Raw genomic sequence first — 26,501 nt, 5'->3', positions numbered from 1 at the left:
TGTTACCCAGGAGTTATTCAGAAGTGTGTTTGTTGTTCAGTTTCCATGTGATTGAATGTTTTTTGACTTTGACTTCATTGTTCAGAATTAATCTGACTCCACTGTGGTCTGATAGAATGCATGGGATTATGTCAGACCTCTTGTATCTGCTTAAGTATTCTGTATGAACTATTATATGATCTATTTTGGAGTGTGTTCCATGTGCTGCTGAGAAAAATGTAAAAAGTTTCGCCGTTGGGTGGAAGACTCTGTGTATATCTGTTAAGCCCACCTGGGCTATGGTGTCATTTAAGTTGATGGTGCCTTTGCTTAACTTTTGTTGAGTTGACCTGTCATTTGTTGAGAGTGGTGTATTGAGGTCTCCCACTATGATTGTATTTGAGTCTATCTTGTTCTGTAATTCTAAAAGAGTTTGTTTGATGAATTTGGGTGTTCCCGTGTTGGGGGAGTAGATGTTTATAACTGTAATATTATGGGCATGGATTGTACCTTTTACTAATATGTAATGGCCATCTCTATCTTTATGTACTGAACTTACTGAGAAGTTAATTATGTCGGAGATTAAGATTGCTACTCCTGCTTTTTTGCATGGTGCATTGGAGTGGAAAATTCGTTTCCATCCTTTCACTTGGAATTTGTTTCTGTCTTTGGCAGTGAGGTGGGTCTCTTGGAGGCAACATATGGATGGGTGGTGTTTCTTAATCCAGTCTGCTGCTCTGTGTCTTTTGATTGGATTGTTCAGCCCGTTCACATTTAGGGAGATTATAGAGAAGTGGTCAGTGTCCATTGTCATTATTTGTTTTTACTTCTAAGTTTCTTTCTCTCTCTTTTTTCCCCTTTTGTGTTTAGTGAATTATAGATGTTTGCTTCTTGATGGGGGTTCTTGATGTTCTACAATTTGTTCTTGATTAATTAGTATTTTTTGTAACGCTGGTTTAGTGTGTATGTATTCATAAAGCTTCTCTTTGGAGTGAAATATTCTTGTTTCTCCCTCAAATGTAAATGCTAGCTTTGCTGGATATATCAATCTGGGTTGGCAGTTGTTGGTCTTCAGGACATCAATGATGTTTTTCCAAGCTTTTCTTGCATTTAGGGTTTGCATGGAGAGATCTGCTGTAATTCCAATTTTCTTCCCATTATAATATAGTCCCTATTATACGAAGATTAGACTTCTTTGCTGCATCTTCCAGTTCCTGGAGCTCTCTCTGGTAGATTCTGACTGATTTTTCCAAGGTGGCGATTCTCTGTTCCAGCTCTTGTGTTTTATCTTCCGTTTCTGATGTTCTGTTCTCCATCTCCATCAATCTGCTGCTTAATGCCTCCATTTTTGCTTGAAGTGTGGACACTGAGCTGATCATGTCTGCTCTGAGGGTATTAATCTTTTCTTCCATTTCTCTTTTGAATTTGAGGAGCTCTTTGGTGATTTCCTGCTTATGTTCCTGGAATTGTTTTTGGAATTCTGTTTTAATCTCTTTAGTCATGTCCACAATCATCTCCTTGAATAGGGTCATGTTTCATGTCTCTTTAGGTGTCATTTCTTGGGATGGTGACATCTCTCTCGTCCCTTCGCTCTTGTTTCCTTTTGGGCTTTGCATGGGACTTTGATTATTTATGTATGTCGTAATTCTTCTTTGCGCTCTCCTCGGCATCGAGAACTGTTGTAGTTCGCTCTGTGGTCAGTAGGTAGCGGTCTTTACTTGGATTGGGACCGATGGTTCTGGGAATATGTGACTACCTGTGGTTCTCGGCCAAATTGATTCCTCTGCTGACTAGATCAGAGTTTGCAGTTTTTGCAGGTGTCCTGGCCTGTTCCCAGAGGCTGGGTGCTGCTGCACGACTAGCTCTCAGCCCAACCAGTGTCCTCACAGTGGGCTGTGGGATGGATCTGCGAGCTTCAGTCTCAGAGTGCTGGGTGGACGGTTGGTTTTCCTGTGCTGCTTCTAGGGACGGCCCCGGCCAAGGGTTTGGAGTTTGGGAGTTTTCAGGGGCTCTCAGCAGGACCAGTAGGTGTCCGCTGTGTTCCCAGGGGCGGGGCCCAGCTGAGGACATGGGCTCCAAGGGCGGAGCCGGGCCTTTCTGATTCTCAGAAGGTGACCTTGGCTGCTGGTTGGCCCTTCAGTTCCCTGCTGCTTTGTCAGAGAGTGTGACTGTGGGGGAGCCCCTCGGTGCTGTCTTGCTCAGGATTCCCAGCTGGAGGATGCCCTGCTCAAGATTTGAGGGGGACAGATGCTGGCTCCTATTTTCCCGCACACCCTACCAGCTGTTGTAAGGCAGGGTCTCAGCACCCCCCACTCTCCAGATCCAATGGCCTGGGAGAGGAACCTGTTTGGCGGGTAGGAGCTGGGACAGCTCCGCCTCCCTTGGTGGGCTGCTGGGTCTTAGCGTAGCCCACCTGTCGGACTCCAGTCAGAGGCCTGGGAGAGGAACCTGATGGGCGGGTGGGGGCTGGGACACCTCCGCCTCCCATGGTGGGGTGCTGGGTCTTACCCGCCCGCCTGTCAGTTGCCAGTCAATGGCCTGGGGGAGGGGGCTGTTGAGGGAAGGGACAGGATTCTAAATTCCTTGCCCCCCTGCTCCTGCCGGTCTTTCTCGGCAGGGTGGAGGGGTCTGAGTTAAGTTCTATTGCTTGGCACCAGCTCTGCTTTCCCGATGGGTTTGGGGACCTGCTGTGTTATGCCTCTGCGTTCGGTCTGTGGGTGTTCCATGGTGGGGAGTCTTTCACTCCCATCGGGTCTCCTCCGCCGCCGGTGGTCCACGTCTGGGTTCTGCTGCTTGCTGTCCTGGTTCCGCGTCTGGGTTCCGCTGCTTCTGTGTCTTGCTGGCCCAGTCCAATGCTGGTTTCTTCGGGTCGGGGCTGCCCGGTGCCCGGCCCGGCACCCTGCGCCTCGGCTTTTCAAGGCTTGGAGCCGGTGGCGAGGGGTGGGGGAGGGGTCCTCGCGTTCCGAATTCTTTGAGAAAGTTGGATGTGAGCTTTATCTGGATTTCTTTTCTGGTTTGAGTTCTTTTCCGTTGCTTTTTGAGTTTTTTGTTGTGGATTTCTTAAGGTAGTTGGCTCGTGGGACTCCCTGGTTCTCTCTTTTTGTGAGAGAGAGCTAGGCAGTGTCCCTATTGTCTCTGCACCATCTTCAGCTCTGCTAATGGGTTTTTTTAAAAAAAATTTTATTGTGTTTTTATTACCTTTAAGTAGTGGTACAAAGAGTTACCAAAAACAAATCAGTTTATAAGTACAGCACATCTTGATCAATGTCGTCACCATTTTCATCATTCCATCTCTCCCAGCCAAATATTTTTAGAGTTAGTTTTGACTCTTTAATAGCCTGACTTTTGATCATATCATCCACAAATAGGAATAACTTGACTTTTCCCTGTTTGAATACCCTTTATTTCTTTTTCCCTTATTGCTTTAGCTAGCATTATATTGAGCAGGGGGTGAGGAGGGAATAGACCTCTGTCTTGTTCCTGACTTAAAGAAAACAGTTTCATTTCCCATTTAATATGATATTGACTATAAGCTTTTCATATATGATCTTTATCATGAGGTACACTCTTTCTATTCCTAGTATCTTCAGAGCTCTTTATCAAAAAAGGATGTTGAATTTTGTCAGGAATTTTCTGTGTCAGTTGATACAGGTGTGAGCCACCATGCCCAGCTGTTCTTGTTTTTTTATTGTTATTTTTTGTTTTTGTTTTCTAAGAGTTTGAGGTATATTAGAATATTTATTTGAAAGTTCTCTCTCGCTCTCTTTCTGCTTGTAGATATGAATTTTCTTCTAAGCATTGTCTTTGCTGTGTCCCAAAGGCTCTGGTAGGTTGTGTTTTTGAGTCTAGGAACTTTTAGATTTCCCCTCATATTCTTTTAGTGGCCCACAAATTACTTAATGATATGTTCAGTCTTCATGCAGTTAAATATTTTCTGTAGTTTCTTTTACTGTCACACTGTAAATTAATTCTACTGTGGTTGATTTAAATTTTTCTGTTCTGTTTTTCTAGCCTTTCTGTAGGTTGCTGAAACATTTCCTTCAGAATTCCATTTCAGCTTATCTATAGTATTTCTTAGTATTTTTATAGATGAGGGAATTTCAACTGGTTGTTTTATAGATACTTCTCACAGTCTTCTAGTATCCCCATCTTATCAGTTGTAGTGAAATGTAAATGACTTTCCTGCCCAGATGTCCTGTTGCCCTCCCCTATTTATAATTGTCTTAAATAATTCCTCTCCATGTATTTTAGAACACATAAGATAATGTGATAATAATTTTTGCATCAACTACAAAACATAATGTAGAAAATTGAGGAAAAGGGAAACGTGTTGTCCTAAACCGTGTTTTTGCTTATCACACGTTCTTTGGGCCAGGAGTTTGGCCTAGTGGTAGAGTGCTTGCCTAGCATAACATAAAGACCTGGGTTCAGTTCCTCAGTACTACATGCATAGAAAAAGCTGGAAGTGGTGCAGTGGCTCAAGTGGTAGAGCTCTAGCCTTGAGAAAACCCAAGGACAGTGCGCAAGCCCTGAGTTCAAAGCCAGAACTGCAAAAAAAAAAAAAGTGTTATCACATGTTCTTTCCTTTCTCAGTGTTTCAAGGTTGCTCCTTTTTATTGCTTTTCTTTCTGTTTAAGAATATTCTTAGCTGGGCACCAGTGGTTCACACCTGTAATCCTAGCTACTCAGGAGGCTGAGATTTAAGGATCATGGTTCAAAGCTAACCCAAGCATAAAAGTCTATGAAACTCTTATCTCTAGTTAACCACCAGAAACCAGAAGTGGGGCTGTTGCTCAAGGGGTAGAGCAATATCCTTGAGGTGAAGAGCTCAGTGACAGTGTCCAGGCTCAGAGTTTAAGCCCTATAACTGAATGGGGGGGGGATAAAAAAGGAATATTCTTTAGCTCTTTCATTCCTAAAGGATATTTTTTATTGGAGGTAGCGTTTTGAATTAACAGCTCAGATTTTTAATCAGTACTTTGGGAAAGTTATTCCACTTTTTCTTCCCTCTGTGGTTTCTGATGAGAGATTCACTGTTGATACTGTTGAGAAATCTATTGCCTCATTATTGACAAGTGAAGATAAATACCCAGAGTCCCACTAGGTCTCCACTGACATCTCCCTGAAAGGGTGGGGGAGTAGCTCACTCTCCTTGGAGAGATAACCTGGCTTCCTGATTTGCCTTATAGAAGCTATCCTGGGAGCTAGAGCTCTTCATAGCATTCTTGGTTCCACCTTGACAATTCCAAACTCATCTTTGATGTGGGTATGGTTGTACAGTAGGCTGTTAATTTCTTTGGTGCAGGCACTGGAGAAATCAATGCCTCACATAGTAGGCGAGCACTCTCACTGAGCTAGATTCCAGTCCTTCTCTAGTTGTTACCAAATCTTGAGACCAAATCTTCCTGGTTTATCCAGGGTGATCTCAAACTTGAAATCCTCCAGACTCTGCTTCCAGAATAATAGGACTACAGTCATGTACCACTGTCCCCAGCAACAAGGATTCTTTTTTTTTGCCAGTCCTGGGCTTGAATTCAGGGCCTGAGCACTGTCCTTGTTTTTGTTTTTTTTTTTTTCCCTCAAGGCTAGCACTCTACCACTAGAGGTATAGCACCACTTCTGGCTTTTTCTAGCTATGTGGTACAGAGAAATCAAACCCAGGTATCCGTGCATGTTAGGCAAGCATTCTACCACTGGGCCCAACTCCCGGCCCCCTCGAGTATAATAGTTATTGTCTAAATATTTTCTTTCCAGTTTTTTTTTACTAGAGATGGCAAGATTCTATATTTAGTGGCATTTATAGTTGCCAGCTTCTTTAGTTAAGTCTGAGATCCATGAGGCAAAAAAGAAACTCAGGAAGTAACTATTGTGTTATTCCTTGGGCTTGAGGGTCTTTAGCTTATCTGTCTTCTCCCCATCCTTCAGGAAGATTTGTCATGTATTTGTGACAGATCTCTCTGCATTGCAAATGTATCTTTTTATTCTGTATAATTACAAAGTAAATTATGAAGTAGAGACCATTGCTTTTTGAAGTCTGTAAAATCAGTTAAATATTAACTTTTTTGTTGTTGTTGCTTGTGGGCAGCTAGGGCCCTATCCTCCCACCCCTGCCTCAGCCACAGCCCCACTTTCTATTTTCTAGTGATTAATTGGAGTTAAGAGTCTCACTTTCTTTAGTGCCCCAGCTGGCTTTGAACCTTGATCTTGAGGTCTCAGCCTCCTGAGTAGCTAGGATTATAGGCATGAGCCTGTAAATATACAAAGAATGACTACCATTTGGCAAATATCACAGCAATAGCTGCTATAGGCAAGAATGGATATTAATCCTAGTGGGTTAAGTATGATGAGATGTGATAATTTACATAATCTCAGATACTTCCCACAGGAGGCACTTGCTATTTTTAAAGTCGTCAGTAGTGATTTCACCGTGGAGAATCCCAGTAGACTTCACCTATCAAGTGATCAAAGATAGCATCACCAGTAGTAACATATCATCTATCATGTCTGAGGGATTTTTGCCATAATTTCTCAATTAATCCTGAGAAAACACTAGACATATCCAAATTAAGGAATATTCCTAAAGATTGTTCATGTCATAAACAAGTAACAAAAGAGATTAGAGGAAACAGCTAATTGCAGTGCCTCATGCTAGATGGGGTTCAAAACCAAAAAAAGGAGCCTAAGATGCAACTGACAAAATTTGAATTCATCATGTACATGATGTTTGGTGTTGTTTGGTGACAATTTCCTCATCTAATGGTGATATTTAGGTAAATGGGTAACGTCGGTGAGAGCAGAGTAAACTGGAACTGTGTACTGGAAGCTATTTCTGTAACTTTTTCTCCAAGTCTAAAATTTCAAAAGAAAAATGTACTTCCCTCTTCTTCTATTCCACCATGAAAGTCACTCAGATAAAATAAATGCTTTCAATTCATTTTGTTTATATGGAAAAAATTTAATTTGTATAAGAACCAAATGTCTAACAGAACAAATTCCTTTACCCTTCCCTTATTCTGAAGCCAAGATGCCATTTCACAGAGACCCATCTTTTTTTAGATTTTATAGTCACATACAATTCCATACTCACCAGATTGTGAATTACAGATGCTTTCTAAAAGACACTTTATCCAGTTAGTAAATTCTACCAAAAGTACTTGTTACATGTTAGGCACTGTTTAGGACACCAGAGATAAATGAGTGAGCAAAGCAGTCAGAATTCTTACCCATCACCAAACTTAGATTTTATTGTCAGGCTGTAGGTGACAGAATAAGCATTGTGTTTCAAGTTTGCTTATAGATGTTGTGGTGAAAAAGAAAACAGAAATGCCAGAGCTGATGGGGTCACTAATTCTACTGTATTACCATTTTCTAGCCCATTTTTCTACTTAATCATTTATCTTTTTCGAAGCATATCAGTCTTATATATTTAAAGCATATTTGTAATCCCTTCACACTGAAATATAAGCTCTTTGTGAGAAAGGGCTTTATTTCTTCTACTTACAACTAAAGAACAATGCCCGATTTGTAGCAGTCCTTCATTGTTCATGTGGTGAATCACCTCACAAAAGCCCATTCCAGTGGCTGTACTTGATGTTATTCTTTGTACTCAGTGGAGGACCAGTTTAAAAAAAAATCATTAATAAGAGATGGGGGGAGGGAAACCAGGGGAAAAAACATAGAAAGGGGTATCCCTGTTCAAGAAGTAATGTACCCACTACCTGACAAATGTAAGTGTAACCCCTCTACATCACCCCAACAATAAAAACAAAAAAAATCATTAATATGTAGGCTCAGGTTATATAGAATCTATTTTACTGAGTAGCTTGTGAGGGCTTTTCACACTTTCTGGGTAAGACTAGAATTTCCTTTAGACCCTAGGAACACATCTTGGTTACCTGTCACCCTGGAGTTTGTCTAGGGAGTCATCCAATTATATTTCCATTTAAAATACGATACAAAATGCTTTCCTTTTGAAAAATGAAAGACATAAAGGAAAATTCTTTTTCCTTTCAAACTTTTGTAGCTGAGTATCTTGATTATGTTACATTATCTTATCCATCATTGAAAAATACCTTTATATTGTTCTCATATTTTATTTTCTGCTATGTTACAATGTATATTAGAGACATGTATTTCTAACCATCAGTTACTGATACTGCCCAATTACTCAATTACAATGTATATTAGAAACATCAGTTTCTAACCATCTTTCATTTTTATATTTTGAACAGTGTTATTTACTTGTCTACTACACCGGCTGGCGAAATGTCAAATCATTTTTGAGTTTTGGCTTAATCTGTCTGTGCAACATGTATCTCTATGAACTACGCAACCTCTGGCAGCTCTTCTTTCATGTGACTGTGGGTGCCTTTGTTACACTACAGACCTGGCTGAGGCAAGCCCAGGGCAAGGCTCCTGACTATGATGTGTGATAGCATCCTTCAGATACATCTCCTTGACTTCAGGAAGGAGAGGAGGGGACATATTTTAACTGCCACTGTGAGGTTGAAACAGATCATAACAAATGAGAAGCCCTGAATTCTTTCTCATCATCTTTCCATTTCTTATAATAAATCAGCATGGCATGCCTGTGAACATGCAAGAACTGCTAGGAAAGTTCCTTTCAGAAGAGCACGGGCAGCAAAAGTATCATGAGGAGAAGGAAGAAGAGGAGCCTTATCTCTTCAGGGCCATCGTGGAAGAACAAGCTGGTGCCACTGGAAGAAGGTGTGGCTGGCAGTCCAGCATTCTGTCCAAAAGAGTTCAATCAAAACCTAGCTATGGAGCTTGCTCTGCGGACCAGGCAGAAATGCTACAACTTAAGTTTGCCTTTGTGAGGCTTTCGTATGAACTAAATTAAAAGATGCTACACAAATTGGAAAAGTTTATATTTTAAAACAAATTGTGCTAAATAGCAGATTATTTGCACATTATAATACAAAGAGATTATGAAGTCCAGAGTGGTGTGGAGTTGGTTCTCTTGCTTTATGTTTTTGCCTTAGTCCTAATTCTGGAAATCAGGAAGAGGCCATGGTGAACTCGACTCCAAAACAGCACAAGTATTTAGAATAGAGTGATATACTTCCCTTTGTAGACCACATTTGTCATTTCCTTTGAAATCACTTTTTAAAAATATGACTTAGTAGATGATAGTCATTGCTTCCCAAATGGACCACTTGAATACTAGACCATAGTATTGACTTAATACTTAGCTTTTAAATTTTAGAGTTATTTTAAGAAGAAACAAATTACACTCCAAGTAAAAAGACCTGTATTACTTTGCCCTAAGTAAAAGGTAACTACAAAGTAAAATTAATACAGAAAAGGTTACTAAGTTCTAGCTAGATATTAGTGCCTGCCCAGACTCTCAGTTCACATGACATGCTCTTTGTAGTAATGAGAGATGTTACCAGCACCAAAATGAGGTTCTGACTGTGGCATAATCAGAGGATACTAGAAAACTGCAGAGTGAGTGACTCTTTCCCTATGCTCCAGCATTATTGAAATCTGTGCTGAGCTAACCCCATCTGTGTGCCACCAGAGGTGGCTCTGTTCTGTGGCAGCCTTAGGCTTTGCCAAGAGAATCAGAAGGTAACTTGCCTGGCAGCTCTGCTTATTATTTGAAGGTAAGCACATAGTGTTTCAGTGAATTTACTTTCTGGTGACATTAGAAAGATTACTGTTCAAGCCAGTAGGAATTACTAATATAGAAAGTATAGCATGATTCTGTCAGCAGGCTCTCCACCTGCCCTAATTGCAGAAGTCACCTTCATAAAGATTTTCCTTTAGTTTTTGTTTGTTTTTCAAAGATTCCAAATAAGGAATACATAAGGTACTAAAATTTGATATCATCCCCAATGGTGGGTCCTGTTACATCTTACTGAGCATATTTATTAAGTAAAAGAAATAGTCTAGAGAGTTGTCATTAACAGCTTTGTTGCACATGTGGCCATGTCTAGAACTGTGATATCTTAAGTAGAACTTTTCCTGTGCCTCCTTTTGGAGAATAAGGTAAAAAGAGACAATAAGTTTATGGTGTCAGGGAATTGTTAAAAGCAAGTTTGTTTCTACTGACAAAGCTGCATAGAAATTATGTGTATCTGAGATACCCCAAGGTATCATATGATCCTAAATTATCCAACAATATTGAATTATGTTTGATAGTTTGTACTTACTGGGCAGCAAAGCAAAAGTGCAATTTAGAAAGGGTTTCTAAATTTAAAGGTTCTAACAGTTTTCTTGTAAGTACTAAATTAACCCAGGAAGTTGGAGCATTGTAGTTAACTGGTTTTGTTAGGTATTGATGGATATTTTATAGCTGTCTTTCCAGATTCTTTCAGGAACTATCTCATCATTAGGTGATGAGTTTACAATGTTTCAGATGTGTATCCAGTCAAGAACACCTGAAAACCGCTTACCAGTTTTTTAAAAACTTATATTTTGTTTTGTTTTGTGTTTTTCATTAGCTTCTTTGGATAAGAGGATGTTTACACCTTAATGTAAAGAATGAAACAGGTATAAATATGTTTTCCATACACAGGTGCTTTGTTTCATTAGTCAATTACGTCACCTCTGCATGATTACACTGCTTCCCTGCCTGTATCCTGTTGGCAAAAGAAACTATAAGCTCTGAAAGAGATTTGGGCCATGGGTGTTAAACAGTCCTTAAGTCCTTGAGATAGAAGGAGCACTTCCATCCCTTAATGCTTATGATACTGGTATCTTAATTTAAGTTGAACCTTTACTCCTAAGAGCAAGTCTGAGCATACCCCTGTGCTCTCCCTCCTCCCCCAGTGAGTTTTGTAGTGTGGAGAAAATAGTAGCTACCCTCATGTTAAACTGGAGGAGCCCTAGGTGATCAGAGCTTGCTAACTTACATAGCTTACCATGTACAACTCCACAACCGCCTAGCACTGAGTTCTTTACTCTATTGGGACTAATGAATGTGACTAAGATCTTATAGCATGCCTGATCTTAATAAAATCGAGTAAATGAGTAGGGCTTCTGAAATCATTGGTTCCAGGCCTGCAGTTTACTGATAGATTTTACCTTAATTAGATGTATTTTATCTTCATTTAGGCAATTTTGAAATAATGCTTTTTTACTGTGCCAGGTGAGTAAAGATACTCTTTATACTGAAAGTAAATTACAATATTCACCTGCTTTTTTGTGTAATATATAAATATATATACATATATATGTATATTGGTATCTTTCCCAAAAGAACTTGAGCGCAGCATACCAAGAAAAGACATAAAATAGATAATATGAACCAAAAGAGGACATAAATATGACCAAGGGAAATGGAAAGAATGGTTAAAGTGTTGCCCTTATTGTGTGTTAAAATGTGATTCCAGAATGTCCTGGAAGTTTAAGAGAAGAACATGTTTGGGGAATTCTATCCTGATGAATTTTGGTAACAGTTCTTATTGGTAGTGGGGTCCTGTGAAGCGCTAAGATGAACAGAATTTTTGATTAGACACATATTTGTATATTAAGATTTGTGCCTAGAGTCCATGAATAACTTTCAGAGGCTAGTATGAGTTGAGTGTAGTACTAGTATTAGTTTCAGTTGTGTGTATGTGTGTATTTAATAGAAGCTTGTTTCTGTAAGAAATCTTGCCCTAAGCTAAAAACGACTTAAAGCTTGAGACAAATGGATTAAAATCATGGAGGACTTTTGTACACGTTTATATTTTTGCATAAAGTGATTGTGCATTCTAGATTGCATGTTCATTTGGCAATAAATGTAGTTTTTTGGTTTTGTTTTTACAGCAAAATTTTGAGTGCAAAAGTATGGCCCTCTTTCTATCAAGTATTGTCCTTAAACCCTCTAGGTTACTGCTTTGCCAAGATTCTACAGAGGCAAGAGCTTTGTCATGTGAGACTTCATTTCTACAGCCTACAGGAGGCAACCCCTCCCTGCTCCATTCTCTGGAGATTAGCTGCCCTCTAAATGGGTAGTTGCTTGGCCTCTGCTCCAGAGGTTCACTAAATAGCTCAAGTCAAGGACACCCTCTGAGCTGCTAGATTTCCAGTGGAGCAGAAAGGTGTGTGTGTGTGTGTGTGTGTGAGAGAGAGAGAGAGAGAGAGACAGACAGACAGAGACAGACGCATTTATTTTGTTAGCATTTAACAGGCATTTGCTTTAGAGTTAGAGCTCCTATGAAGTATGTGGTAAACAAAAAAATTACTTCAGAAGTTTCCACCACATAGACCAAATTGAACGATTAGCCTTGCCACAAATCACAGGTCATTCTTCAGGGCTGAATTCAGTGTCTTTGGTCAGGCCTCCTAAGTGTTTTTTGCATGAACTCTGAGGAGATGCAATCTTTCTACCTAGAAATTCTGTGGTAAAACAGAAATTGATCTTTTATTGAAATTGGCTTTAATGATATGCTTGCTAACATTAGTAAGAGAATGGTTGCAGTTCCAAAGGGTCTGAATGGGCTTGGATTCGAGCCAAGTTAACAGACTGTAGCCCCTTCTGGCAACATTTTTTTTTTTTTCTAAGTGAGAGTGCCTTCCCATCCTCACTGGTGCTTTGGGGCTACAGTGGTTCTGGCTCAGTGCTGTTGGCAGGCTGTAACCTCTGGTTCAGCATCTTTTTCTTAAGTGTCCAAGGTTTTGTGTGGTTTTTTTTTGTTGTTGTTGTTTTGTTTTTTTGGTCAGTCATGGGCTTGAATTCTGGGCCTGGGTGCTGTCCCTGAGCTCTTTAGCTCAAGTCTAGTGTTCTTACCACTTGAGCCACGGCACCACTTCCAGTTTTCTGGTGGTTAATTGGAGATGAGTCTCACAGACTTTTGTGCCTGGGCTGGCTTTGAACCTCGATCCTCAGATCTCAGTCTCCTGAATAGCTAGAATTACAGGTATGAGCAACCTGCGCTCAGCTCAAGGTTTTTTGTTTTTAGCAAATGAATCACAGTTTTGAACAACTGTATAGTTGGAAGGTATGTGATTTGCACCCTCCCGCCTGTTAACAGTGAGCAAGCAGGGTTGATCTGTGGGCACCAGGTGTCCTGTGCATTGGAAGTGCTGCGGTGTCACGAATCATCAGCACAATTGGGGACCATTGGAAACTCCAGGAGAAACAACCTTAGTTCTCGGTTCCTGAATTCAGTACCCTAGCATCTTGAATTCTGTTTCCTTAGCAACAAGCAGTATTTTCAGCCCAGCCTCACCCACAGTTCATGTTTGCTCTCTTCTTTCCCACATTCCACAGCACAGCATGTAGACTTCATCCAGCAGGCTCAAAGCACTGTTAGGTGCCGTCTGACAATAGGAAACAGGACTCAGACATCCCATTTCTCCTTTAGTTCTGATGGCTTGTTTCCAGCCTCAGTCACTGCCTGCAGGTAAATGTATTTTGCCCTTGCACTTTGAGTGCCTTTTATGGGCAGCCATAGATAGCCAGTCTTCACCGTAGCTCAAGTAGAGGGAAACTAAGATCTGGGTCAAGAACCTATCTCTGTGTAGTTATTATATCCACCAGCGGTAGTAGGAAGTTCAAACCTGAGATTTGGGCTTTGATTTAAGAGTTAGTGCTTATCTCTTTATGACCACAGGGCAACTCAGAAAGAAAATTCGTAGAGTGTGCATAGAACTGGTAACAGCTGGACTCTTAGTGTCGTAGCAGCAGTGAGAATAGATGCAGCTAACATGGAAGGGAAACGGCAATGCAGCCTGCATCCTGGATCCTGCATCCTTCCCCACAGGCACCATGGAAGTGAGTGTGTTCCCCTCACAGAACACATTTGCCAAGGCTTTCTCTTGCATGGACAAGCCATCTGAGCCCTAAAGACATGCTGACAGGGTATCAACCCAAGTTTCACTCATACAGTTTTAAGCTGTGTGTAATATGGAAAACTGTTTAAATATAGATTATGTAATATACACTACCTTTTGAATAAAGGAGATCAGGTTTGTGCCGAGTCTTGGAATGTAGATGTCCTTGGTAAATAATCTGCTAAAGTCCCTACAAGTTAGAACAGTGACAAGGCAGGTGGAGGCAAGACATGTGCTCAGATAGAGTGCAAGGAAATAGGCCCTTGGTATTTGTAGAAGTAACTGGGGTTAAGCATCATTGGTGGTTCATATGTTCCAAACTTTTACTTTTCCTAGTAGGATGGCTAGAATACATTGGTTCTTTGGCTTGAAGTAATTTTATGGGGATTCTTTCTGGGTTCCTATATTGAAAACAATGACTGAAAAAGAAGAGGTAATTTTTTACAGGATAGCCTAGCAAACAGGAGTTGGGATCCAGTTTCCCCTTCTGGCTTAGTTTCCTCACATGTACAGTGAGTGGGGGGGGGGGTAATAAGGGTCCAGGGAGTAGGTAAATGGGAATCACTTCCAACAGCATCCAACACAGGAAGGTGATTGACACCAGCCACATTGCGGCCTTGCTTCTTACTAGTACTTCAGAGATAGTAAAGAGTCTTTAAAATTGCAAATTTCTCCAAGTGTGCTAACAAATTGCACAAAACTCTACAGAAGCCACTTAAGTGAGAATCCTGCTGAGATATCTAGCCCTTCCCTGCCCTGGCAGATGCTTGAGTTACAGACATTTGGAAAGAACACTGGGATGCATCCAAAGAGAAGGGAATTGAGAGTTGCTGATTGTCTGGTGTATGCTTGCTATATGCCAGGTGCTTTATGTACAGAATGTTCTGCACTTTGACTTGGTCCTTTTTTTTTTTTTTTTTGCCAGTTCTGGGCTGTCCTTGGACTTTCTCAAGGCTAGAGCTCTATTGCTCGAGCCTCAGCACCACTTCTGGCTTTTTTCTATGTATGTGGTACTGAGGAATTGAACCCGGGCCTTCGTGCATGCTAGGCAAGCATTCTACCACTAGGCCAAACTCCTAGCCCTTAACTTGGTCCTTCTAAGGAAGCAGGATGCAGTCATCCAGTGTCACCCACCTGTAAGGGATAGACTGTGTCTTTCTGTTCTTCATGGTTCCAAGGCACTGAAATGTTAGACAATGACAGAGATAGCTCTGGGAATCTTGCCCTGTCCCATTATGATACTTGCATCTTAGCTCCAACATGCTTTCCTCTGAATACACTATTTGGGTCTACCAGGCACTCTTGGATGCCCTAATGTTCCCCCTGTCAAGGTTGCTGTAAGTATATGCATCCGTGGAAGAAGAGAGGTAGGTGGGTAGCCAGCAGCCATCAACCTATAATATTGTATGGAAGCTGGGGAGGCAAGGACTCAGAGACATCCTTAAACAGCACAAATGGAGCATGTCTAGAAAAGGATTAACCTGAAACAAGATGCACTCTTCTGGGGGGGGGGGAATCACATATGAGCCAAGAAGTAGTGCTGCTTTAGCTGAGTAATAATGGAGAAGCAAAACTTTGCAAAAGTAGAAAACTAAGTGGGGTTAATCAGAGATGATGACATGTAAGATTCAGCCAAGCCCAAATTAGAAATTGGCTGATGTAAAAACTGATGAAGTTCTAATGGATACCAGAGAGAATTCTGTAACTTCGTGGGCCTAATAGACCAGCATTCTCACCATGTGCAAGGGTGGCTTTGCTCTGTTCACTAGCAACCTAAGGTGTGAGGCTAGGACAGGAAGCTGTCTTCTGAACCCTCAAGACTAAAGGAATCCATTCCTTCTCTATCATTCTCTCTCCCCTTCTTTCTGCACTGGCTGTAGCTCTGTAGACCTGTATTTCCCTCCACTTGGCCCTTCCCAGCCCCTGGCTGTGCTATTGCACAGCTGCTGCTAGATGCTATTTGGGCAAATCAAGGCAGTTTTTGACTGGTTTGAAGGTGAGAGTCTTTGCCCAGATACTTTTGCTTCACTGGGCTCTGCTTTTGGCTCTAAAATCTTAGTCTCAGATTATGTTTCGTTTTGTGCCATCAATGTGCTCTGGCACATAAATATTTAGACTCAGAGAACCACCAAAGGTGGGAGAGATCTTGGCAACCAGCCATGCAATGCCCTCATTTAGCTTTGTCCTTGTGTTTATGTTGTGAGTTCTCAAGCAGATCCTGTAGGTGGGAAGAAAAAGATGGCCAAGAGGATAGAAAATGTCATCTTTCCTAAGACTGGAAGGAGAACCTCCCACCCTAGAGCTTTTGGAAAATCTGGAAGGACAAGAAAAGTGCCTTTTAGTAACTAGATCCTACTTCACTTTCTATTGACCTTGGGAAGTGGTGGGCCCTGTTCTTGCCAGCAGCCAAATGGGCCCCCTGAACAGAAGTGCTTGTCTCCAAGCATCCATGCAGCCTCATGTATCACAGCATCCTCTCTGCCTCCAGATCTCAGGGAAGCTAAAGAGTGTTCTGGACCTTGCATGAGGTTCACCCAAAAAAGAGTGTAAGTAATTTCACACACAGCACTGGTCCTTTAGCTTCCTGCCACTTGTCCTCAGGGACAAGTGTAGAAGGGCCATGGTCATGCTGGTCCAGTCTTGCCAGCTCCCAATGTTTTGAAGGCGAGCTGTTATTTGCTCTCTTCAATATGTATTGCTTTGATCTAGACAAAAGCTGTCATTTTCTAATTGTGTTTGTTCCTGCCATTGTTGTCTAGGCCGGGGCAGTGTGACTCCACTGGGCAGCAAGGACACATCACTGTTTGGCTCTGGGAAACTGAGGATGCTCTAACAATGCTTGCTTTGAGGAAGGTTTAGAAATGTTTTTGTTATTGTTCTGGTAGTACTGTAGTTTGAATTCAGGGCTTTGAAACCACTGAAGTCATACCTTCAACCCTGTTTTAGCTTTGAGGTAGAATATTACAGGTTTTTCTGCCTGGGTTGGTCTTGAACTTCATTCCTCCCACTCTCAGCTTCCTGTGTGGCTAGGACAGAGGCTTGCACCACTGGTGTCCAGCTATAACTGTATTTGTAATTTTCAGTCTTAGAGCAATGGTGGCTCCGTGGTAAATATTTAGCTTCAGCTTGTTCAGTATGCCAAGTTTCCCAGTACCTCCCCCCTAATTTGATGCTAACGTCATATTCCAGTGCAATCTTTGCCTATTACTTATGTCTGGGTTTTGCTAGCTGCAGGCATAATGCTGTTCAAAACTGACCCCATGTATTACTAACATCTTTTCCAATAAACTTCATAAATTAGCTTTCTAGGGGTGGATACATAGCACCTCTTTTCCTGTGTGCATAAAGCCGTAATAATGTCTAGCCTCTCCATGCCAATGCTGCTACACCCATGGCTCTTAAGTGGTCACTGTGACAGTGAAAGCATGGTGTCCCTCCATTTACACCCACACTAAACTTAATTTGCCCAAGCCCCTCTGGGTTTTGTTTCTGATCCTAATTATAACCCTGAATGTGATGGACGCAGCAGACTGGAACTACTGAAAGGATCTCTGGCATGGGCTCTGACAGCAGGTAGACCTGCTCTAAAACACTTGCCTACTGTGTGGCCTTAGGAAATAGTGCAACCTGTCTGTGTCTGTTTCCTTACCAGTGAATGTGGTCAAGAAGATGTTTGTATGGTACCTGGCCCAGTATGGCATGCGCCGGCAGTAGCCATAAAGGTCAAATCAGTCCACCTCTGGCCTGTAGCCTCTCCCCTCCCACCCTCTCCAGTCCTTTCACTAGTCTGTGCTCTTCTGTGGTTATTCGGCCTTTCTTTTAGCATGCCTTGTTTTAAAACTTCCTTCTCTGGGTTTTGGCCCAAGCTAGAAATGAGACCAGGACACATTACCAGTGAAAGTGTTTAATAGTTAAATTATTTAAATAGACTTTTCAATTTCCATGGGAAATCATAATCGTATCCATTTTTGCAAGAGCAGGAATAAAAAGAGTGCACACCCCTTAGAGGGAACAAAGAGCTAGCACTGCACACTGTCACCAGCCACTGCTGGGGTGGGGAGGGGCCTCACAAGGCTGTGACCGATAAAGGGACATGGCATGAACTCAGCATACACACGACTCAGACTGGAAGCAAAAAGAGGCCCCCACCGTACTGGTGGGTATATGGAGGGCAGAAACTGAGAACAACACAGTGGAAGAAAGCAGCCCCTGAACCAGAAGTGAGGGCAGTACAGAACTCAAAAGGATAGAGCAGCAAAAGCACAGGACACACTCGAACTTGGCAATTTGGGGTCCATACACTGCCTTTCAGCTGTTCATACGAGGCTGGGAGGGACAGGATAGGGTGAAGTGATACAGAGACTTCAAAGTGACATTTCAGCAGTTGGCATATAGCTGCCACTTTACCTTCAAGCTCCTGTTGGAGGGGAGAATAATTCTGCCCTGAGAAGCAAGGAAAGTATCTGGGCCTAAGCCCTAAGGATGCTGTTTATACTTTATGATAGAATATCATTTTCTAAATGCATCCCTCAGAAGTTAAGTTTTCCTCCTCCCCCAAAATCAAAAACTAGACAAAATTGTTGTGAGCGTTTTCCTGTGGCTCCTTGGCTCTACTCATTCTGGTTTACAGCTGAAAGGGTAAAGCTACCTCCATCCCCAAACCAGAGGCCTGCACAGCAGTCATCTCCAGGGAGGGTGGCCTGCGCCTCAGCCAGCTGAGTAGGTCACGCAGGGTGGGCTTCCAGCCTGCAGGTGGGGGGGGAGAGAAGGGGAGGGACGGCCATCCCTGAGCTCTTCACTGTCAGCCAGGGCTGCCTCTGTTCTGGCAGTAAACGCTGACAGTGCAGAGTGGAAGGGTGGCTATGGCTGGCTGCCTGTGTAGGCTAAGGTGCCCAGGTCAGTGGGGGTGGGAAAGAAGCTTGGTCTTCCTCTCACTGCACCTGTACTAACTCAGGGTGTTTGGAATGTGTGTGTGTATGTATGTGTGTATGTTTGCGTGGGTGCACTTATTGGAGATGGGGTAATGTGCCACTGGATTTTCCTACTTAATCTGAATGTATGACACCCGAAAGGGGTGCCTGAGGAAACCCCAAACTGCCAAGTCTGAGATGAGAACGTATGCTGCAGGGGACCAGTCCACAGCCTGCGCACACAGACACGCACACCAGGACACACACCGACATCCGTACAGTACAAATGAGCACAAACGCCCCGCTGTGCACAACTGTTTTCTAATATAGAGAATTTACAAAATATAGAATTTGGTATATCTGTTAGATCTCCAAGGTTTTCAATAATACAAAATAAAAAATACAAAAAAGACAAGTCGGGGTACCCACCCTCCCTCCCCAGTGACATCCTCTTTTGCTTGTGTGTCTCTTACACGCATACAACTAGCAGAGTCTAAAGAAGGGCACAGAAAATTTGTTTTACTTAATAAATATTTTCTTTTCCCCAGAGCCACTGCTCCCCCTATGTGGTATCCTCTCGCCTCCCAGTCTCCATCAATCCTACTTCCCTCCCAGGGCGCTCGCTGTCTGTGTGCGTGGAGATGTAGGCAGAGGACAGCGAAGGCCGTGGCCCTCCAAAACCAGCACTCTTGCCCCAAAGCACCGCCAGGAATGGGGGTGCAGTCTCTGTCAGTTAAAGGCTCACATGGAAAAGCAGACCTTCGGGTTCCCTGGGTACTCCCAGACTAACGCCGAGCCCACCAGTCCACCCATCACAGCTGAGTCCTTCCCTCAGGCCTGCCACTGCACTAGGCTGCGCTCCCCGGTGAAGGCTCCAGCAGCGCCTCTGCCCCACCGCACAGTGGCAGCACCTGTCAGAAAACTCAAGATTTCAGCTGGAGTCTAGCCGAGTCTTCTGCAGAAACATCTTTGGTCAGCTTGGTGCTCGCAGGACGCTGGCACCGGGGCCCTGGCCAGAGGCCACTCCCACCAGCAAAGGCAGAGGCTGCTTCTGAGTTCAAGTGGAAATCTCACCAGCATGGCTATGTGGCTGAGGTCCGCCGTCCCCAATGCCCACATGGTGCAATAAGAAGTGGCTTCCTTTCTTCTGGAGGCCAGGCTGCTGGCACCACTGTATGGTAGCTGCTAACTGAGGGGGGGCCCTCCATTGAGGAAGTAGGTCATCATCTCGCCTTTGCCTTTGACCTTGACCACGCCTCGGCACTCCAGCTGGTATGTGTTGGCAGCCAGTACTTGGTACATGTCTGTGGTGACCTGAGGAGGCAAAAGTGAGAACACACGCCACCAATGACCCTAGCTATGAGCTGCTATGGGGACAGTTCCTCTGAATGCTACCTCCTGTCCACTCCCCAACATGGGCATGTGGTACCCCTTCACCGGGGGCTCTGGAGACAGCCAGGGACTTGTCATGGAATGATGAAAGCTATGGTTCTTAGCCCCTCCCATCAACTACTTCTGAGCTCCTCCAAGTGTCTGTAGCTGCTTGTGCACGGGGAAGGGTTTGGAGCAGGATGTGAGCGTTCAGAGTGATCAGTCACAATAACCAATAACTAAGTGCAGAATTAGGGTCTTCTGTAGAAGTATCACTCCATTACCATTATAGACCAGGGAGATGTCTAAACACGGGGTTTTATAAAACAGTTTGGGAACCACTGCTTATTTCATCTTGTTGGTTGTGGGGCTTAAACTCTGGGTCTGGGCACCATCCCTGAGCTCTTCAGCTTAAGATTACTACTGGCTTACCCCTGGGCCTGGGTGCTGTCCCTGAGCTCTTCAGCTCAAGGCTATCACCTTACCCCTTGAGCCACAATGCACTTCTGGTTTTCTAGTGGTGAATTGGAGATAAGAGTTTCACGTTCTTTAGTGCCTGGGCTGGCTTTGAACCTCGCTCCTCAGATCTCAGCCTCCTGAGTAGCTAGGATTATAGACGTGAGCCACTACACCCGGCTGGTAAGTACTATTATTATCTGCAGGCCCAGGACATCTGCCTCACTTGCCTTTGCTTACATGTCATGGCCTGGACCTTGTTCCAGATCTTGAGCATGTCTCTGCTTTAGCTTTATGGTCAAAGAAGAGAACTCACTAGAACTTCATTCATCAAGTATACTGCTGTAATGGGCAGAGAGGGAAGCCAGATGACCAGTGTTGTGGGCTCTCCTGACACAAGGACTGCTGGCCGCAGCCACGCACACCTTCCCAGCTTGGCTGTCATGAGCCGGGACGAAGGTGTGATGTGTGATCTGCTAAGATGAGCCTGCTTTGTGATGAGCTCTGCTTTCTGCATGAAAGCCCTAGTGCGGCTGGTGCTGTGATACCTGGCTGGTGCTTTACACCCCATTGCTCTCAGGACCCCAGTTCCCATCCAGCCCTTCTTCCTTTCCCTAGCACAGGGGTGGGGGTGGCTCATGCCTGTAATCCAGTAAACTTGGAAAATGCCAGAAGTGGTGCTGAGGCTCAAGTGGTAGAGCACTAACCTTGAGAAAAAAAAAAAGCTCAGAGAGGTTTGGCCTAGTGGTAGAGTGCTTGCCTTAGCATGAACGAAGACCCAGGTTCAATTCCTCAGCACCACATACATAGAAAAAAGCTAGAAGTGGTGCTGGGGCTCACGTGGTAGAGCTCTAGCCTTGAGAAAGTCCAAGGACAGTGCTCAGGCCCTGAGCTCAAGCCCAGGACTGGCAAAAAAAAAAAAAAAAGCTCAGTAACCCAGGCCCAGAGTTCAAGTCCCAGAAAAAGAAAAAGAAAAAAAAAAAGGACAATTAGCACTGGAGAAAACCAAGGCTGAGGCTGACGTCTTCACAGTCCTGCTGGTGAGCCAGGGCAGTGCAAGAACCCAGTTCAGGGCCTTTGTGTCAGTCTGGAACAAGAGGCACTGAGAAAAGTGAAGAAGAGCCGCTGGAGAGCTGCCGGTTTGAGAATCCAAGTATCAGTTCGCAAAGGATGGAGAGAGGAAAAAGAATCTGGGCCTCTGGCTTGTTCCTAGACAACTGGGCCTGATGGATAAGGGTAGAGAGCCTTAAGTGGCTTTTCTGAACCAGGCCCACAGAACTGTGAGCTCCACTGAGTAAGACCTTGCTCCTTGCACGCAACTTCAGTCCTGAGTGTCTGGACCAGAGTAGTAGCTCTGCCTACCTTCACCTGCCCAGTTCCTTCTGTGTCCAGTAGAGGGCTCTGCATAGGCCCTGCAAAGATCTGTCCAAGGTACTGAGAGCCTGAAACAATTGAGTTCTCCAAGCTTCCAGAACTCTGCCAAGTTTCTCACCGCCCTTGGATTTGGAGAGGAGTTCTGATTGGGAGTCATGAATGGTCTGCTGGGAACTACCTCGTGCACTCACCTGGATGCGGTCAGGCACACCCGTGCTGTCCATGCGGCTGGCCACATTCACTGTATTGCCCCAGATGTCATATTGAGGCTTGCGAGCCCCGATCACTCCAGCCACTACAGGGCCAATATTGAGTCCTGTGGGGACACAAGTCAGCCACACTTGTGAGGTTAACAGAGGTGCTTGTGCCCACCCTCATTCGTATCATCTCTGTACAATCTCTGCACCTCAACCACCCCTTCATGCTTAGCCCTTGCATGTCCATTGCCAACTGTGATCTCAAGGCTTCCAGTGGCCTCCTGCATAACCCAACTGCCTTTTCTTATCTTTCCTCTTGATGCCTGTAAAATTAACTGAGACTCTACATACGGGATCCACTCCTGTGGGTCTCTGCCATTCTCATTCTTAGGAATTGGTTCCTAGCCCATCTCTCTGCGCAGTTTGTCTCTGTGTGTTCTGTCACACCACAGGAAGCTTCTTACCCCATGTGCTATTACAGCTGTCTGCCTCACTGGCCACACCAAGTCTGGATGGCTTCTGACTATTCCAAAACATGTTTCTGAATCTGTATTATTGGTCTGCTTTTCAAGGCTCCTTAGTTATTAACTCTTGGTAGATTAGCCACCTTTATTGGACTGGAAATGAGTCCAATGAAGTTATTAAGGAAGTTTACAAAAATAAGATGGGTGGAATGTAGCCTTACATGACCCCAAGCGTGAAATTAACACAGACCTAGACTGCAGCTCAGTTCCAGCAGACCCCAGCTGTATTTGCCTGGGCTTTATAGTAGCCAGTGGCAAGTAGCACCTCAGATCCACAAAGCACTGTGTTCAGAGACAAGTAGCTTAGTACAGCCTGATTTCTGACATCCAGGCCAGAACAAAAATGTCTTTTTAGGGCTGCAAGCATAGCCTAGTGGTAGAGTGCTTGTCTAGCATGCATGAAGCCCTGGGTTCAATTCCTCAGTACCACACACAGAAAAAAAAAGAAAAAGAAAAACCAGAAGTGGTGCTGTGGATTAAGTGGTACAGTGCTAGCCTTGGAAAAGCTTAAGGACAGTACCCAGGCCCTGAGTTCAAACCCCAGGACTAGCAAAAAATGTCAAGGATATAAATGAGCACAATATTTGTTTTTCATAACTCACTATATTTCAGTTTAGTGTTTTGGTATTGAGAAGTGAAATGCCTATTTTTTGGGTGAATTGTTGCCTTAAAATAATTGAAATCTGAATCATTTAAGGCTTAAGACCTACCTATGGAACTGATAATGCATGAAACTTGAAGAAAACATTCTGCTTTCAGAAAGCATTTTTTTTTACCTCCACAAACCTCAAAAGGAGAGAATGACACATGACCAAGACTTGCACTCTGTCAGATTGTGTGTCCCAGGTAAGAGAAGATAAGTGAACTATAGAAATACACTGTACCTTACACAAAGTGTTCAGAGTAATAACTCTGAAACTGCATTATGGATGGAAGCTGTGTGGTCAGTACATGGCCACTCATGGATTTTCACTACTGTGTTGTCCACTCTGTGGAGTTGAAGGTGTCAAAATTGGTAATAAAAATACAGCACAAACAGAATAATACATCTTGTGTTCAAATTATTGTTGTTTGCTTTTTAAAAAAGATGTTTTGTGTCTGTTGTCACTGGTTTTGATTCTGGTACCCTGTGTCTTGTATATACATTTATCTGATTAAGGGAAGGAGAACAAAAAGGTGACACAAAGGACAAGGGTGAATCAGTGCAGTGATACTCACATGACACTGTGTTGGAAATTAACTTTACAACCCGGGCGGGAGGAGTGGTAACAATGTTTGACAAGAAATGTACTCTACACCTTACCTATGTAACTGTAACCCCTCTGTACATCACCTTGACAAGAGAATTTGAAAATATTTGACAACAGAATTTGAAAATGGTGTTTTTGGAGATGAAGGAGGTCCATGTTGTCCCAGGTTAGACTCAAACACCAGAAATCTTCCTGTCCCTATATTGACAGCAACCCAAGGCCTTCGCCTCTGAACACACCAACATGTCCAGAAAGTTCTGTGGAAGTCATCAAAAAAGGCAAGGCACTTGTCAAAGATGGAATGCAGCGAAGGCAGCAAAAAAGACTCATGGGCTCTACTGATCATATCCTACCATTTCTCTCTTCCTCCCCCAGTTCACAGGATCTGGAACTCAGCAACTATCCCCTTAATCCACTTGTTTCTGTCTTTTTCTTTAACTCTCTTTTTTTGTCTTTTCTTTTTTGGTACTGGGGACCAAACCCACGATGTTGTACTTGCTAGGCAATGCTTTGCCACTGAGCTACACATCCTAGCCCCACTCTTTCTTTAAAAAGTTGAAATATAATCATTTTCTTAACAGTAGTACTTGATTCTTTTCCTATTTAGGTTTTTCTTAAATTCACTCTTTTTTCTAATAATTTTGTAGAACATATGTCCATTATCTTTATAAATTTGCAAAGGTGGTAACTGATAATACATTTATACGTATTTTAAATTGGCAAGTATTTGATAGGATTGCTTGTTTTCCTGAACTGAGAATACTCCTAAAGAAAGCAATGCTATTGATTACATCAGTGTCACAAATAAATGGCAGTGTACTCTGCCCAAAGCCACCAGAAGTGTCTGCTGCTTGCCAGCACAGAGCATCCTGACGAAGTCTTTCCAGCCTAGTCTTCCCAGCACATGGACAGAAATGTCCGTCTGTATCACCTGTAGCCCAACACGCCCGGGCAGGGCCAGCACTGAGTGACTGCTATGTGCTCCCTCTGTGTCCGGGCAGGAAAACACATGACCACATCACCACCTGCTGGTGACCTGCAACAGCAGATGCAGGTGGGGGTGGCAGAGCCCATGCCAGCCCTCCCTTCCCAGTGCCTCGGCCCTCACCAATCTTCATCTGGAAGTTGTTGAAGGAGTGCTCATTGATGTACTTCATTTGGTCCATCAGCCTCATGGCGAAGTCTGCCAGGGCTTTGATGTGGGTCTTGCCCACCTTGTCATAGGTGGAGTCATTGAGGCCTGAGGCGGCCATGTAGGTGCTGCCGATGGTCTTGATCTTTTCCAGCTGCTTGAACCGGTCCTCACTGATGATCTGGACAGAAGGAGACCAAAACTGAGTCATGCCCAAGCCTGGGCACTGAGGTAGGCAGAGAAGGGCACAGGATTTCTGGGAAGTATAGCAGAATGGTGTTCTGGGTCCCCTGTTCACCCTGGGGCACAGACTCAGGCCTTGGCTCGGGGGCCAGTAGGACTGCACACTCACCTACCTGTCCACGCCACTCCAAGAGCCCTGAGAAGGCCTTTCCTCACCTCCAGGGACTAGACAGCCTTTTCCCATTCAGTGGCTCATGGGCCTCCTCAGGAAACCTCCCCATCTTGGTCCAGAAAGATGGCAGTACCCTAGCCACTTCTAGTCAACTGCAGTCACTGAGCCACCTAGGGCTCTGTGTCTGCCTCCATCACCCCAGTCCAGCTCCCCTGTGCCCCATGGCCCATATGTAGTCCCACTGAGCTGTGCTGCTTGCACTCAGTAGAGTGCCGACCTGGTTGCCCTAGTCAGCACACACTGGCTACTCAACACAAGAAGCAAAGGGAACAATGGCTTATTTCTGCTTCTGCTGCCCAGGCTTAACATTTCTGCTTGCCTTCCTCCTCTTATTGGTGACTCCTCCATTAAAGCCCTGGGTGCAGACATTGGGTTATCCATGTTCCTGGGAGCATGAATGTTCAAGTTCAAACAGCCTGGACTAAAAGCCCAGCTCTGCCACGCACAAGCAGTGACATCAGGCAAGCTAGGTCAGGTCTCATCACTGTATCAAGCCTCAGGTACCTAAGACAGTGACCAGGAAACAGCCAGATTCTTGCCATCAGAACCATCCCTGTTCATATACCAAGGTGGAAGGAGGGGGAGCTGGGAACTCATGAGATGCCCCCGCCCACAGCCCACTGCCACCCTTTCCCAGCACCTCATCGAAGTCGGCAATGATTTCATTGAGCAACCGCAGGCACTCAACACCCTCGTTGTTGGCTTCAAGCTCCACATAGAACTCAGAGAAGTTGGCAATGGAGGCGAACATGACGGCCACACACTCGCAGGACTGATAGTAGAGTTCATCGTTGCGCCTCTCACGGGCCAGGAAGTGAGCGGCCACGTCCTTGGGCAGAATGTTGTGCAGCAGCCTCCGGTTGTAGGCCTGCAGCTCCTCCATCTCCTCTTTCTCCTCTGTGGCCTGAGGAGAGAGGAGCCGGCAAGAGGGGTCTGAGCAGCAGTCCTACTACAAACAGCATGTCGCTGACTCACCCCTTAACTACTCAGGAAGCTGAGATCTGAGGACTGAGGTTTGAAGCCAATCTAGGTAGGAAATCCATGAGTTGTTCATCTCCAATTAACCTCCAAAAAGTGAGATGTGGAGCTATCATTCAAGGGGTCGAGT

General features: G+C 44.0%; 2 protein-coding genes across 5 annotated transcripts in view; one reads left to right on the top strand and one right to left on the bottom strand.

Annotated features, from left to right (window-relative positions):
* Positions 1 to 19,400, top strand: part of Sec22a (SEC22 homolog A, vesicle trafficking protein) — a 64,132-nt gene extending 44,732 nt beyond the window's left edge. For 3 of the 4 annotated variants that reach the window (XM_090345303.1, XM_090345320.1, XM_090345294.1), the window contains one exon: positions 8,211 to 11,744. In XM_090345303.1, coding sequence (XP_090201429.1) covers positions 8,211 to 8,411 — 201 coding nt within the window. In that variant the 3' untranslated portion in view covers positions 8,412 to 11,744. Of the gene's footprint in view, positions 1 to 8,210; positions 11,745 to 19,222 lie in introns of those variants that run through there. The other variant, XM_090345311.1, reaches the window with a different exon arrangement.
* The window catches only part of Adcy5 (adenylate cyclase 5), a 137,501-nt gene continuing 130,371 nt past the window's right edge, over positions 19,372 to 26,501 (bottom strand). Inside the window, exons 18-21 of the mRNA XM_090345333.1 lie at positions 26,034 to 26,297; positions 24,955 to 25,159; positions 22,067 to 22,191; positions 19,372 to 19,988 (exon numbers count right to left, since the gene is read on the bottom strand). Of these exons, the coding sequence (XP_090201459.1) occupies positions 19,860 to 19,988; positions 22,067 to 22,191; positions 24,955 to 25,159; positions 26,034 to 26,297 (723 nt within the window). The 3' untranslated portion in view covers positions 19,372 to 19,859. The remainder of the gene's footprint in view (positions 19,989 to 22,066; positions 22,192 to 24,954; positions 25,160 to 26,033; positions 26,298 to 26,501) is intronic.

This window comes from Megascapheus bottae, chromosome 1 (genome assembly GCF_031878675.1).
Source record: "Megascapheus bottae isolate mThoBot1 chromosome 1, mThoBot2.hap1, whole genome shotgun sequence".
Lineage (NCBI taxonomy): Eukaryota > Metazoa > Chordata > Mammalia > Rodentia > Geomyidae > Megascapheus > Megascapheus bottae.
The sequence above is the reverse complement of the archived record's forward strand: the minus strand, read 5'-3'. Positions and strand labels throughout refer to the sequence as shown.